Source organism: Kogia breviceps, chromosome 11, assembly GCF_026419965.1.
Source record: "Kogia breviceps isolate mKogBre1 chromosome 11, mKogBre1 haplotype 1, whole genome shotgun sequence".
Lineage (NCBI taxonomy): Eukaryota > Metazoa > Chordata > Mammalia > Artiodactyla > Physeteridae > Kogia > Kogia breviceps.
In genome coordinates this window covers 67617833-67633924 of record NC_081320.1, presented here as the reverse complement: position 1 = coordinate 67633924, position 16092 = coordinate 67617833, and the positions used below count along the sequence as shown (strand labels likewise).

General features: G+C 33.8%; 1 protein-coding gene across 3 annotated transcripts in view; it reads left to right on the top strand.

Moving 5' to 3' along the window:
- The window catches only part of PPM1B (protein phosphatase, Mg2+/Mn2+ dependent 1B), an 85136-nt gene extending 69384 nt beyond the window's left edge, over positions 1–15752 (top strand). The window contains exons 4-6 of one of the 3 annotated variants that reach the window (XM_059079416.2): positions 2439–2550; positions 2944–3001; positions 14002–15752. In XM_059079416.2, the coding sequence (XP_058935399.1) occupies positions 2439–2550; positions 2944–3001; positions 14002–14031 (200 nt within the window). In that variant the 3' untranslated portion in view covers positions 14032–15752. Of the gene's footprint in view, positions 1–2438; positions 2551–2943; positions 3002–12106 lie in introns of all 3 variants that reach the window. The other 2 variants (XM_059079414.2, XM_059079417.2) reach the window with 2 other exon arrangements.
- The last annotated feature ends 340 nt before the right edge of the window (positions 15753–16092 follow it).

The window sequence follows — 16092 nt, the reverse complement described above, 5'->3', positions numbered from 1 at the left end:
AAACAACAGTAAGCAGACAGTAACAAGGAATATTGGTTTGGCAGGTCTCTGAGGAAAAACATTTGAGCAGATACCTATATATGGAAGAGAGTGGCTATCTGGGGAAGAACATTCCAGCAAAGGGAGCAACAAGGACTGAGGAGGGAATATGTTTAGAGTGTGTGGCTAGATGAGAATGAGCTGGTGGAAAAGTGAAAGATGAAGAGAGATTGCTAAGAAGCAGATCATGTAGGGCTCTGCAGACTAAAATGAAGTCTTTGGACTTCATTCAAATGGTGCTGGGAAGTCATTGGAAGAGTGCGAGAGTGACTTGATCTGACTTTTAAAAAAATAAATTTATTTATTTATTTTTGGCTGCGTTGGGTCTTTGTTGCTGTGCGCAGGCTTTCTCAAGTGGAAAGCGGGGCTGCTCTTCTTTGCAGTGTGTGTGCTTCTCATTTCAGTGGCTTCTCTTGTGGCGGAGCACAGGCTCTAGGTGCGCAGGCTTCAGTAGTTGTGGCACGCAGGCTCAGTAGTTGTGGTGCACGGGCGTAGGTGCTTCCCGGCATGTGGGATCTTCCCAGACCAGGGGTCGAACCTGTGTCCCCTGCATTGGCAGGCTGATTCTTTTTAAAATTTTATTTATTTATTTATTTATTTATTTTTGGCTGTGTTGGGTCTTTGTTTCTATGCGAGGGCTTTCTCTAGTTGTGGCAAGTTGGGGCCACTCTTCATCACGGTACATGGGCCTCTCACTGTTGTGGCCTCTCTTGTTGCGGAGCACAAGCTCCAGACGCACAGGCTCAGTAGTTGTGGCTCACGGGCCTAGTTGCTCCGCGGCATGTGGGATCTTCCCAGACCAGGGCTTGAACCTGTGTCCCCTGCATTGGCAGGCAGATTATCAACCACTGCACCACCAGGGAAGCCCTGGCAGGCTGATTCTTAACAACGGTGCTTCCAGGGAAGTCTCTTGATCTGACTTTTAGAAAGATCTCTCTCAGTTGCCATGTGAAGAAGAGATTGCAAAGAGCGGACAAGAGAGGAAGCCAAGAGACCAATTAGGAATCATCCATTAAAGCAGGTGGCAGATGATGGTGGAGGATTGGACTGCAGTGGCACCAGTGGGTTGTGAAAATTGGCTGGCGAAGTGCTAGACTGCAGTGGTTTTCAGTGGCTGGTGTGGGGAGGAGGATGACTTTTGTCCCTCATGAGACATGTGGCAATGTCTGGAGACACTTTTGGTCTCATAACTGAGAGGGTACCACTAGAGTCCAGTGAGTGAGGCCAGGATATTACTTAACATTCTGCGATGCATAGGACAGCCTTCACAATAGAAATTGTCAAAAACGTCAGTAGTGCTGAGGTTGAGAAACCTTGCACTGTAGAGATACAAGTGTAACGTAGAAAAATTACAGTCCTGCCTTCATGAAGCTTGCGGTCTGTGATCTAGTAAATATCGTGTACAGTTGGAGTATCTAGCAATACACCTACTCCAGGCGTGGGTCAGAGAAGAATTTGAGAAAGTGACACATAAAGTTGAAACCTGAAGTATAAATGCACTTTAACCATACAAAGAGGTTGGTTGGATTGGTGTAAAAAGTGTTCCAAACCAAGGGAGGAAGTATATGTGAAAATCTAGAAGGTTTCTTTGAATAGCACCTTTGGAGATACAGGTAGGAGTCGAGAAGAGTTGAATGGGAGCAGTGAAAATCAAGGTCACAGTGAAGTCCCTGTGAGGGACACATGGTAAATAAACAGTTTGGAGTTTGCCTCTTGAGGGCTGCTTAGGACTCTGCTTTTTTCTTGTCTTAAAAGTAAGTTTGCTGTTGTCTGATTTTTGAGGATTTTATGTCTTGATACTGGCCAAAATGATCATGCTTTAAAAATCTGTTTTCCATAAGTTGTAAATATAAATGAACATGGAAATGTTTTATTTTGTTCTAAGTATTCGCAAGTTCTGAGATTTATTTTCCTTTTCTGTTTTAAATAAATTGTGGAACATAACTAGGTATCAAAAAACCTATAAAACAGTTTTTAATTTTCCCCTTCTTATAGTCCTTATCTTTCCATTGCTTTTGTTTTCCTGTAATTATGGCATTAATAACTTTTATATTTTTACATAAAATAATAGATCAAAAGTGTTTTTCCATGTGCCTGTGCTGTGCTCATAGGGATCATTTTTAGTGATTATAAACCATTTCACTCAGTGGCTATACCAAAATTTTCTTAACTGTCCTTTTATTGGACATTTAATTTGTTCCAGTTTCTATGAATAATGCTAAAATGAGTATATATATGCAAATAACTTTTTATCTTACTTTTTTTGTTCCTTGTGTGATAGTAAGGTAATATTTGCTTTTTATATTTTAAAATAGGTACTACCAAATAGTACCTCTTGTTTCACTGTGTGAATTCTGAGTTATCACATTAATTTAGGAACTCTTTTTAAAAACCTGCAGAAATTATGGAGAAGTCTGGTGAGGAAGGAATGCCTGATCTTGCCCATGTCATGCGCATCTTGTCTGCAGAAAATATCCCAAATTTGCCTCCTGGGGGAGGTCTTGCCGGCAAGTAAGTAGAAGAAAAAGAACTAATTTTGACTTCATTTATAGTTAGTAATTAAATAATTTTTGGTAAGAAGTACATCAATTGTCTAAAGATTAAATGGGTTGATAGTTCTTATACTAGAGAAGAACTCTAAAATTTCATCAAGAAGAGATTTTCTTTTCAAGGCATTATTTATTATACTCTTTGAGGATGAAGGTCCTTCTTTCCTTGGTAAATGAGAACAAATGGATTGTGCAGGATCAAATTCTGAGTGAAATGCAGATACTATGTTCTTGGCAGGTATTTAATGAGGCAATTAATTTTTGAGTGTAGTTAAGATATGAAGTATTATTTAAAATACTCAGAAGCTTAACAACTGTATGTAATTTAATAAAACTAAAGCATATTTCTTTTTAGGCGCAATGTTATTGAAGCTGTTTATAGTAGGCTGAATCCACATAGAGAAAGTGATGGGGTAAGCTTTATTTCATTTCTTAAGTATTTTAAATAATTTTATAATACAAATACTGGAAATTATGACTGCTTTTCATTTTAAGGAGTCAGTTAAAATTAAAGGAAATATATTGAAGTGGAAGGTAGAGATAAAGTTCTGTTTTATAGATAGGTTTATTTTCATTTAATGGGCATCAAATACCTTTTTGTGTGGGCTGTACTTACTTCTTCCCTGTATGTCTGCCTTTCCTTCTCTTTCTCCCTTAAATCTTAATTTTTAGGCAAACAAAGAATGTGCTTTTAAGTATGTCAATTTCTCCTCCAGCAGGCTGTTATCATCACTGGAAGTTAGTGATAGTGATGTTATTATTTTAAAGACTAGACCTTTCAGTGCCCCTTTGTGCCCAGTTGAACACCTGAGGATAGATAATTCTTTCTAACATTCTTGTTGTGCTGTGGGTATATATGTTGAACTGGGATAACCATTTTGTTGTACCCTGCTATGCTTCATCAGAGCAAAACTTTGTCCCTTTACCTTCCTTAGAAATACTGATCAGCTGCTCCTCTGTAGGTTTTTTGTTTTAATACTAGTACCAGCAGGCAAAACAGTGTCCTTTTAAAAAAAAACTGCCCTAAATTTCAAAGTCAGTAATTCAAATAACTGTCTTCTCATAGACAAGTTATGAGTTTTCAATCAGAGACAGATTATGAGTTTTAAAGTTTTTGGACATCTAAAACTGAACAACTTAATTTTAACATGTATGCTTCAAAGATTTAAGGGAGCCAAACATAGTAATGAAACTTGTTGAGAAGAAATAGACTCACCCTCCAAGTCTCTAGCTCCTCTTGGCAGGTCTTGAGAGAGACATCAGCCACTGGTAGAAATTATGTATCATCTCAATTGCATTGTTTTCCAGGGTTCATTATTGCACAGCAATAGCATATAATTTTTTTTTCTTAACAATAAAAGTTACACTGACAAAAAGGGGAATTTTTATAATTAATGCATTTTAGTTAGTTGAATAAATGATATTATATATTGCTAATAACAGAATTTATACCTTGGCCTAGAGCAGTGATTCTAAGACTTTCTTTTGTGACACGTCCCTTTAAGTATTAAGAATTGTATACAGGGCTTCCCTGGTGGCGCAGTGGTTGAGAGTCTGCCTGCTGATGCAGGGGACACGGGTTCGTGCCCCGGTCCGGGAAGATCCCACATGCCGCGGAGTGGCTGGGCCCGTGAGCCATGGCCACTGAGCCTGCGTGTCCGGAACCTGTGCTCCGCAACGGGAGAGGCCCGCGTACCGCAAAAAAAAAAAAGAATTGTATACAAAGATGTGGAAATTAAAAATAAAGATATGTCATGTGATTCATTTAAAGAACCCTAAACCGAACAAGTGAGGATAGGATGTTGATACAACTAAAAAGATGGTAGTAATTGGGAGGTAGAGTAAAGAGAGTCTTACCTCTTCAGCTAGATTATAGGTTCCACACAGCATCCACCACCAGGTTTGGAGGAAATAAGACCCCAAATAGTTATTGATTCATTATTAGCCATATAAGTACTCCTGTTCCCTCATGTGTTTGAAAATGCAACCCCAGTGTGTAATCTGAAAAAATTATTTCATGATATACTTGCTGGATTTCTTAGTCTCTCAAGAAAGTTGGCAGCTTTTACTCCAAAAAAAAAAGAGTTTATAACCCAGAATTTCTGTTTAACATATACCAAGGATGAATTTTAAATTTTTTTAAAAATAGAAAATACTTATTTTACATAGTAGCTATATAAACAGTGAATAAATAGGCAACAGAACCATGAAACTCAGAATAGATACTCAGGATATAAAACTGGCCTTAAAGACCATTATTATGTGACTATAAATTAAGGAGATATATAGTTAATCATCTTTATATATAAGCTTTCTAAGACTAAACACTGATAATCCACCGTGTAATGAATTGATGTGGGAGGAGACTATGAAACATAAGGCATGGTCCCCCATCCCTACTCTCAATGCACCTGGCAATGTAGGTATAAACATACAAATTAATTGATAAAAAGGTTTCTCATCATTTACTAAAGGATAAAAAGAAATGACAAAATTTAGAATGTGATTAATTGCCATGTGAATTGTACAGTGATTGCTTGGGAAGTCAGATTTTCAGAGAAAAGATTGGATTTGAAGAATGGTTTGAATGGCAGAAAGTAAAGGAGGAGGATGATAGTTCTCATGGATGGTCAAAGCAAGAACAAAGTTTAAGCTATCTTTGAAAGAGAGGACATCGTTTTGGCTAGAGCAGAGAATTGCTATGGTGAAAAATAAGAATTCAGGATGCCAGAGGTATTTGTGAAGAGACTGGACACACCTTTTGAACTTTGTATTTTAGAGTGCGGAGCCACCCTGTGTTTGCAGCATAAGAATGACAGACTCAAAGGAGTATCTGGTATTTTAATCTGTTAGAAACATATGCAATATTAGATTAAAGAGGTGCTGGAAGTCAAGTAGTTGTGAAATGATCACGGAGACGATAAGTATAAACTCATCATTAGTAGATAGATGAGTGGATTAGAGAAACTTCCTTGTTTACTGTAAAAACTCACTTTTGCAGCCCAGAATCCTATTTTGGGAAACATTACTTTACCCTTTCAGAATAATCACAACCTTAGAAAAATGTTGAACCATAATCACAAGTAGAAGAAATGTACTAAAAAATACAAAATAAACAGAAAACTGAAAAACTTATAGAGGTTTGATTAAATTCTTAGCTCTTAATTTTACCTACTATAGCAGTGAGTTAGACACAAAAGTGCTCCATAAATGCTTCTCAGCTTGGTTAGATCTGTGCTATTCAGAAGATGCTGCCAGGAAGTACACAGTGGCGGGGTCTGATATAGTTAACTTGCAGAATGGGAAAGACAGAGGTATGGTAGAAATACAGAGGAGGAGACAGTTGGGAGGTGTTATTTTTTAAAAAAAATTTTAAATAACAAAAATAATTTTTATTCAGATATTTTTAAAAAATGAATGCTAGTCAGAGTAAATCAGAGATTATTTAGATTCCTAAAATGTCTGCTTTATGTCCAAGATAGAATTGTTCTGCTGTAAATGCCTGTAAGTGGTACCATTAGAAATAGGGTTTCATTCATTTTTCTTTTGATTAATAAAAGTATTTTTAAAAGCTCAGTTGGATATAAGTTAAAGTAAATCATTTAAAATATATTCAGAAAGTTCATTATTTAGGGGACTCTTAAGTTGCTTTACTAAATTTTTGTTTTTTAGTTCAACTTTCTGGAATATGTTCAGGCTTCTTAATATAAGCAATATTGATATTTTCCCAACTTTAAAATAAAAATCTGTGGAAAAATGTCAAGCATGAATTCTTAATAAAGGGGTTCATGAATCCCCAAAAAGTTTTTGCAAATATTTTTATGTATGTGCATACACATTACTTAATGATTTAGAGTAAGTCTGTGATTTTCATTAGTTCCTCAGAGGAGTCTGTGACACCACCACCCCCCCCCCCCCAACACACAGAATAATCACCCAGAGGATCAGAAGAAGTAAAACTGCATTTTGCTTTAAGTTGTTGTTACATAAGGTAGGGCTCTGGAATCACCCCCTCCCCCGACCGCCCTTCTTTTAAAATGCTAGTTTGCTTGTTTTTAATTGAAGAATAGTTGATTTACAGTGTTGTGTTAGTTTTAGGTGTACAGCAAAGTGATAATACAGTTTTCTGTTTTGTTTGTGTATTTACATATATATATTCTTTTTCAGATTCTTTTCCGTTATAAGTTATTATAAGATATTGAATATAGTTCCCTATGCTGTACAGTAAGTCCTTGTTTATCTAAAAAAATGTTAGTCTGGTTTTATTACTAGAATTTAAATTCTTTGTGATCTGGGACTTCATCTGATTTGTTTATGGCTATATCTCAGCACCTACAGCAGTGCTGAGCTCTCACCTGGCATACACTGAGAGCTCAATAAATACTAGTTAAGTTAGAAATATTTCTATTTCTTTCTTTCTAGTAGTTTGCAAGACTATCTTTTTTTTTTTTTACATCTTTATTGGAATGTAATTGCTTTACAATGTTGTGTTAGCTTCTGCTGTATAACAAAGTGAATCACCTGTATGTACCCATATATCCCCATATCCCATCCCTCTTGAGCCTCCCTCCCACCCTCCCTATCCCACCCCTCTAGGTAGTCACAAAGCACCTAGCTGATCTCCCTGTGCTATGCAGCTGCTTCCCACTAGCTATGTATTTTACATTTGGTAGTGTATATATGGCTAAGACTATCTTTAAGTCATGTATTTAAAAAAATAATTTGAGGTTGCTAATTAGAAGGAAAGTTTATTTTTTGAGCTTTATATTTTCCGTGCCAAAAGGTTCAGTTCTTCCCTCAAAGGAGACTTAAGATGCTTTTGAATCAGTATACCACTGATCAGGTAGCTATGTAAGTTGATGATTTTCCAGTGATAAAGGGGGAACTTGTATTTACCCAGCTCCTACTTGTGCTAAGCCATATCTTTATATCTATATCTAAATATTAAGTATAGGTAATCTCCTCAATACCCTTCTCTTACAGAGAAGACTAAGAATTGGTGCGGTGTAGCTTGCCCAGGTTGCAAAGATAGATAAATCGAATAGCCAGAATTTGAATCTAACTCAGAATGACTCCAAAAACTATTCCCTTTACACCTTTCCATGCAGCCTTTCTGAGATATTTAGAGATTACATATGTGTCTGTACCCCACCTCTTGTCTGTCGTGCAAGAAAAATCATTTCCTGTTCTTTAGTGAATCTCATGTTTAATAGTCTTAAAATACTCTGTTTTTTGATGAGGAATATTTTATAAACTTGTTGAGACTTAAGTAGTCAAGCCCAGTGTCTTATTAGTTATTTTTCATTTAAATACACATTTTAATTCTAACTAAAAAACTTTTTAAGGCATTTGGATTTTGAGAAGGGGAGGGAAGACAGGACAAAAGCCCCCGCAAACCTCCCTGTTCTGTTTTCATGTTATTAACTTTTATATACAGTCTTCTTTTTAATTTTATTTCAAATAGATCAATTGTATTATTATATCGCAGTTTTAGGATTTTGTGAATACTAGGTTTTTTGTAAATTGTTTCTTGTTTACTTTTTCACTTGTCAAAGCATTTTTATGGAGAAGACCTACCTATACTGTTGAAAATGCACTAATTTTAGTCACTTTTTAAGGTGTCATTTGACATACTACTTCTTGTAGCTATGTGGTCTTGACCATTTAAGTGACTTTTTAAAATTATTGCAGATTGATTGAAGTTTACATGATCCTTGAAGATAACATTATTAGATTCTTTATTAGTCACTGTTAATTGTATCTCATGAAGTCATATTTGAGAATCTTCTAAAAATTATTTTTAACCTGATAAGCAGGGCATGGGACTCCAAAAAACATAGTAAATATACTAGCATTCTTCACTTTCTCTCTACTGTTTTCGCTAATTATTTGAAGAATTTCACTAATGGCAACTATTTTTTTTAAATAGCTGCAAATAAATATTAGCTAGTTAAATTCCATTAAAAAAAAAAATTCCCCCCCTTCTCTTTGCTCTCTGCTTGATTTATCCATATTCCTGTGTCTTATTTGGTGTAAGGCAGTGTTTTCATAATGAGAAATTTGATTCTCAAGCTGTGTTAGTCTAGGTGACAGTAAAACCTTAAAAACAAAATCTGAGGGAAAAGTCCTAAATTCCCATTTCTGTAATTGCCTTAAATTTATTTTGCAGAATAATTTAAACCATCCCATCTAATATGATTTTTTTGTCCTATAATTTTATTAATTTTTCTTTGACAAGGAAATGCATTATAGACTTCAATATGAAATAATTTGTGGTCCAATTCTACAATAATTTTAACCAATATTTATTTAGTAAGTGTCTATTTATATGAGGCACTTAGTATGCAAAAACTGTTACCATAGTATATTCAAAAGAACGTTCAGAGGGACATTGATGTTAATTACACCTGTACGCAAATCTGAGTTCTGTCACTTAACTAGCATTGTTACCCTGACAAATAACTTAAATCTTTCTGAGCCTTAGTTTCTTCACTTATAAAAACTAGAGTTGCAGTATCTATTACGTAGGGTACCTGTAAGGATTAAATGAGATTATGTATATAAAGTTCTTAGCCACAGGCATTAATTTTCCTTCTTTACGTGGTAGGGAGGATACAGAAAGGAATCGAAATTATCTTTATCTCAAAGATTTTACAAAGATTTGGAGAGACTTGTGAACAGTTGCAAGGTGGAATTAATTGCTGTGATAAATCTATAAATGTGATGTGCTTTGTGTGTGAGTTCAGGTAAAGAAGGTGCAGCTAAACAATAGGTTCCTTTTCTGATATTAATGAAAATCCATGAGAGAGTTGTATAACAGTATTTTGAAGAATCAAATGAAATGGTTGGGGAAGAGGTTTCACCCATCCATTGTCTAGCACAATAGGAAAATGTAATTTGCTATAATATAAAATGACTTAAATGTGGTCATTAACTCAAATTCTTTTCAATTGGCCATTGTAAATCCATCCCTACTTGATTTACAGTTTGGGTTTTAATGTGTTTTTTATAAAGCAACTATTTTCTCTCCCCAACTACCAGTATTACAGAAACATAGATGATTACTGTAATAATAAATGTGTCAGATGGAGAGTGAGGTACATCCAAATACAACAACCTTTGATCCAACCTTATCAATAAGCTCAAAGAAGTAAGACAGTTTATCAGTGGTTCTCAACATTTGCCGTATATCAGAATCACCTATCAGGCTTTAAGAAAATCACCCCAACCCACTGAATATGAATATCATGGGATGGAGCTTTGGCATGTGTATAATTTTTAAAATTCTACAGGTGATTCTGATGTAAAACCAAGGTTGAGCTCTCTATGTGTAACTGTCCACTTGAAGCAGATTTCGTTTGTGTCCTAGGGAGTTGTCAAAGGGAGTTGTTGGTTTGAGGGGTCTTTATTTGGAGGGGAGAGAGAGGAGTCTTATGCCCTCCATTAAAAGTTCTTTGTGATATCCTCTCAAATAGAAAATTTCCTTTTGGCAGACCTCATTAAAGACTGATAAGGTTTATGACTAGCGAGCATTTATCTCATTGTTCCATCTTAACCTTTCCTGAGTGGATTCAAATGAGAAACTTTATTTAAGGAAATAACATTTATTTAGTACAGAAGGAAAGGTAAGGAGGGAAAAAAGAGAAAAATCTTAACAGAGAGCAAACTTTATTATGTTCTCTCCACACAATACATTTTGCAAATTAAAAAAAGTTATTTTGATAGTTAATATGCTTGATGTAGAAAATTGGAGCATTCAAAGAAAAATAAAGCTTCTGAAACTTCACTACCCATTATTATCATTTTTATATTGCTGTATTTCCTTTCTTCCCAGACATTTCACATAATAATATCCTAAAAAATATGGACAGAACACACATATACCTACACATAAAACATAATGTTGTACACAGTATCATCTATTGCTTTTTGCCACAGGGGCGATTTAAAAATAAAATTCAAGTGCTCTGATTTTTCTAATAAACATTGCGATTTATTATGTGGTTATAGTAGTATTATCTTTGTTATAGAATTATAGAGTAACAGCCTCCAAAGATGGTTAAGAGTTTGTGTCAGATCATCTATATCAGTAACCTTTTTGTATTTTATTTTCCCAACATTTTATGATGAAAACTTCCAAACATATAGAAAAATTGAAATAATAAAGTGACCACCTGTACACCTTCTACCTAGACTCAAGTTTTAACATTTTACCATATTTGCTTTCTCTCTCTCTACATATGCATACATGACTTTTTTTTTTGACTGAACCTTTGACAGCAAATTGCAGATATAATATTTTAGCTGTAAATATTTTGGCATGCAGCTCTTGAGAATGAGGACATATTTCTGTATACATAACCATAACATTATTATTATACCTAAGAAAATTGATAATAAATTTAATATCATCTAATATTGAGTCCAAATTTTCCCAGTTGCCCATAGAATGACTGTTATTATTGTTACATGGTCTAGCCCAGTTGTTACCAATCAAGCACATTAAGCAAACCTTTAATGAACCTCCCAATTTTTTTTCCCATTAACACTGAATATGAAGAGTCTAAGCCAGCTTTTTATAGGATGTCCTACATTCTGGATCATATGATTGTTTCCTTGTGGTGCCCTTTCACGTGATTCTTTATTCCCTGTTTTCCTGCAAATTGGGAATTAGCTTTATTAGAGTCATTAAACATTTTTGGCAAGAACACAGGACATAACTTTGTACTCCCTAACGCATCACATCAGAAGTCACATATTACAAGGTTGACTTGCTTTTAGTCTGTCAGCATATCAGTATGATCAGCTTGGATATTAGAGCTTGTTCTGTAAACAAGATTAAGTAGCTACTATTGTAGAAACTTGTAGGTTTTACAAAATTCAATAAAATATAAAAGAATTGAGTATTTACTATTCATATCTTATTATAATGATTAAAATGATTGTCTATTTTTAATCTAGAGATGTTTTTAGTAAAATATTTAAAGACAAAAAGTAAATAGAAATTTTATCCACAGAAGCTTTCCAATTCCCGTAAAATCTAGTTTAAATTGATATAATTTTACATTTTGTATCTCCTCTCCTTCCTGTCATTTAGCAGAAATGAATCTAATGGCTTGCTTTTCTGTCCTTTCCTATTGCTTTAAACACTAATTTCCTTTTGTACTAAATAGTTATAGCCAATTATTGTTTTTTTAATTAAGTAAGTCAGTTTTAGGAGATGCTTGTGTTGCTGTTGAATTTTAATAGCCAAGTAAATTTCAGATTAAGCTTCAAATATCGATGTGAAATAAAACAAACTAGTTCATGATCATTTGCTAAAAATAACTTGAGATATTTCAATTGGAAATTTTGTTAATTGACACAAGTAACACTTGATACTTATTTAACGAAATGTTCTTGTGCTTAGACTATATTACTCATGGTAGAGAAATGAGTGTTTTGCTGTGATATGTTATGAAATACATGTGATATCCTAGTTTGTCTACTGACACTGGGGTCTTGAATCTTAAAAAAAGGCCTCCGATGAAGCAGAGGAAAGTGGATCACAGGGGAAATTGGTGGAAGCTCTCAGGCAAATGAGAATTAATCATAGGGGAAACTACCGACAACTTCTGGAGGAGATGCTGACTAGTTACAGGCTAGCTAAAGTAGAGGGAGAAGAAAACCCTGCTGAACAAGCTGCTACAGCTACTTCTTCGAACAGTGATGCTGGAAACCCAGTGACAATGCAGGAAAGCCATACTGAATCAAAAAGTGATCTTGCTGAATTAGACAGCTGTACTGAAGATGCAGGGACAAAGATGAGTGGTGAAAAACTATGACTTTACTTTGTGGTAATATTTTTGTGATCTTTGATTTGATGGTTTTTACTTAGGAAGTATAATGTATGCATTTATATAACCGTTTTGTTATTTGAATCTTGGTAAACTAGTTTTATTATAGTCATATAGCCTTGTTTTTTAAGGCCTTTGCATACATCTTTATCAGATAGTTTAAAATTGGCTATTTAGAGTACTTTGAATTTAATAAAATTATATGTCATTTCATATTGTATGCCAGAAATGAGGCTACCAGTTATTAAAGTCACTAGTTAAATTCATACTCAATAGGATTAGAGATTACCAATTAGCAAGATTACTTTATGTTGTGGAAGAACTTGTTAATGTAGAATTATACTGCTTCACGTATTAGTACACTCATAGTTAGCTTTGTAATAAATTTATGTTTTTTTTAGTAATTTTAGTTCTTCAAAGAATGGCAGATGGCTGGCCTGTAATTTCTTTTTTCAAGGATGATAATTTGTGTGTTCTTTGACTTGTTTATATTTTACATCTCTGTAGTTTTATTTTTTAGTAGTTCTGAGGTACTGGATGTGTGGTTATTTTTCCTTTCTCTGTATTCTTTATGAAACATAATTTTTGAAAAACCTATGTATTCATACAGCTTCAGTTTGTATATTCTGTATAGCCTAACTACATACATCAAAATGTATGTCAACCAAGTGTTTAGAATGAAATTATAAGTGTTTAAGTCCAAATAAAGCATGTGATGTGGAATAACCTATGCATGTTGTACTTATTTTTTAAATTAATTTTTTGAAAACAACTAGGTTTGGTATATTAGAAAAATACTCATTAGAATTTCATTTGTATGTATATAAAATTTAGACAACTTTAGCTTGGTGCGGTTTTCATTAATTAAAAGGAAAAAATTTTTGAGAAGTCTTGCTTACTCAAAGTAAATCTATTCTGTTTCTTATCCCCTTTTTGTGATACAAAATATCAATCTTTGGACAGTATGGACACATGTAGACATGTCAGAAAATTGCTGTGATGAGCTTTTTAAAGATTGTAAGACTGAGTTTTGCTATAAGTATTCATCAGATATAAATGCAAGAATTATAAGATATTTTAAATAGTGGCACATACGAGTTTGGCTTTTGTTAAAATGAATTTTTAAAATACAGATGACTCAGTCACATGGGAAAGTATTTTTAAAAACAATTATTTTGTGTATGTAGAACATTTTAACTTACCTTTTTCATGTTTTATATTTATAATGTGTCTGAAGTTGCTTAAGGTACCATAAGTTGAAACTTTGGAATCTTCGGATGTAGCTGATGTTTTGATCTATTTTTCCAATGCCAAAATATTTTTAAGTGGATTGAGAAAGAGGAAGGCATTTGGTGGAAAGGGGAGAAAAAACCCAACCAGTTATTATCTATGTTAGATAGATCCATGTGTGTATACACACAATAAACAGTACACACACCTCTATGTAAAAATTACCTTTTCAAACAAAGAAAGGAAGGTAACTTGTTCATCTGATTTTGTTTTCTTTTGAAATTCAATCCAACCTGGAAGTGGTGTAGGTAAATAATAATAATATTCTTCCTTTTCTCTTCCTGTAGGGTGCTGGAGATCTAGAAGACCCATGGTAGCCTTATAAGCCTTCTAAAATGCTTTTGATTCTGAAAATTGGGGGAAAAAAACTTTTAATCACAATTTTCTTCAGTACAAGGGAAAAAATATTCTTGTGGATTCCCAGCGTTTTGTGATATGAGCAGAAAATCATTAGCATTTCCCATCATTTGTTCATATTTGTGTTTTCTGGTAATTGCCACTTGTAGCATTGCCTGTACTACAGTATTTTTTGCCAACCTCAGGCATACTGGTTACATCTATATTGAACTTTTGACCCTAGAAACCAATGGAGTTATTTCACCACAAATAACGAATATGCCTGAGGTGCATGGGAATATAGTTAGCTGTACTCTGAAGATACATTATGTGTTTTTTTTTTTAAACAAGACACACAACATATAAGCATGTAAGAGTAAAGAATTGTATGAAATGTTCCTTTTTTCAGTTCACCAAGTTGGAAGCCTTTTGCAGCTCTGTGACTTAAAATTTCATTTGAGCAATTTACTATAGGATTTATATTTATTATTAATTGTTATTTAATTTTTTTCCAATTTTACCTGTATTACCAAACTGGGTTCTCCAATAATGTCCAAATTGTACTGTTGCCTGCTTCAAGATAAAGTGTATTTGGCAATAATATTATAAACCTTTACAAATTTTATGCATGTACCTACTACATCCTTCAACTCTCACTAGAAAAATTTCTTGAAACCAAATGGATTAATTTATGGCTATTTATAATTTGCTTTGACATCTCACTGCTGCAAATTTTTTAAAATGAGATTTGCCTTTATAATGTAAATTGTGATTTTTGTTTTACATGTGGGTTTCTATAGTTTTAATTTTTCAGCTTTTAAGATACAACAAGTTTTGTGTAATTTGGTATAATTTTTAATTGTTTACGTTATTTTAAAAGCTCAGAATATCACACTGAAATGACTATAAATACATTGAAAATTATCTATTTTAGATCTAAGGAAATATTACAGAGATATTTTCATGGGTTCAGTAACCTTTCATTTTATAACATTGGGCACGGTACGGAGTGGCTGTCACATAAGGTACTTGAAGATTATTAGTTTAATTCTATTTTTACAATAACCTTGAATTCTTGAATTCTTTTGAGTTTTGCATGTATCCAGTTAATGCTGAACATGAAGAGTGAAATATTTATCTAAAAGAAGCTATTGGGGTAGGAGAAGCAATGAATGTATCCATTTGTACATGGTTTACATGTTGTGGATGCTTTGTAAACATTTTCTATCTGTTTAAATTGTGTTTCAGCAGGATGTAATTGCCCTTGTGTGTAGTTAAAATGAGTCATCATCTGGTCCTGTGTGAAATGGAATTCATGGTATTTTCTGTAACATTTTCCTGAAGCTGTTTTTGGAGAGCCACACATTTGAATACAGCTTTCTTGATCATTTGATTTATTGTGCACCTGATTTTTGGTCTAAAAAGGAATTATTGCCACAACATATTTTATTTATTCTTTAGATTTTAGCCTTGTAAGTTGAAGTGCTTTACATGATAATGTTAAAAGCTGTTTGTCCCTTGACTGGGTTTGGGGGGTTGTTAAAAGCTAGGGAATGAAGAATGCAAAATGGTTTGTTGTTCAAACTGTCCACTCTGATCCAACCCTGTACTGATAGTACCTTTCCAGTATGATATTGTGATGTTTCATACAATGCAGTGAACATAACCAACTTGTTACCTAAATAAAGAATTGATAAAAACAGTGTGACATATTACTATTTCATATGCTATTTAAAAATAAAAGTCCAGTTTTGAATATTATTTTAAACATTTTATATAGTTAGAATATTTATTATGAAAAATTTCATACAAAACCATGTAGGTGAATTATAATTCCAAGGAAGAATTGACCAAACTCTAAAGGACAATACTCAGTAACCCCTTATCCACTCCAAAAACATTTTTTATACTACTTAAAAAAATCTTTTTTAGGGGGTTTGGTGGCCCTGGAAATATAAATAATGTGTGAGTTAGCAAAAGAAAAACCCATATTCAATACTTATTAATCTGAATTCCCTAGTCTAGCTGTTCTCAACCATTTT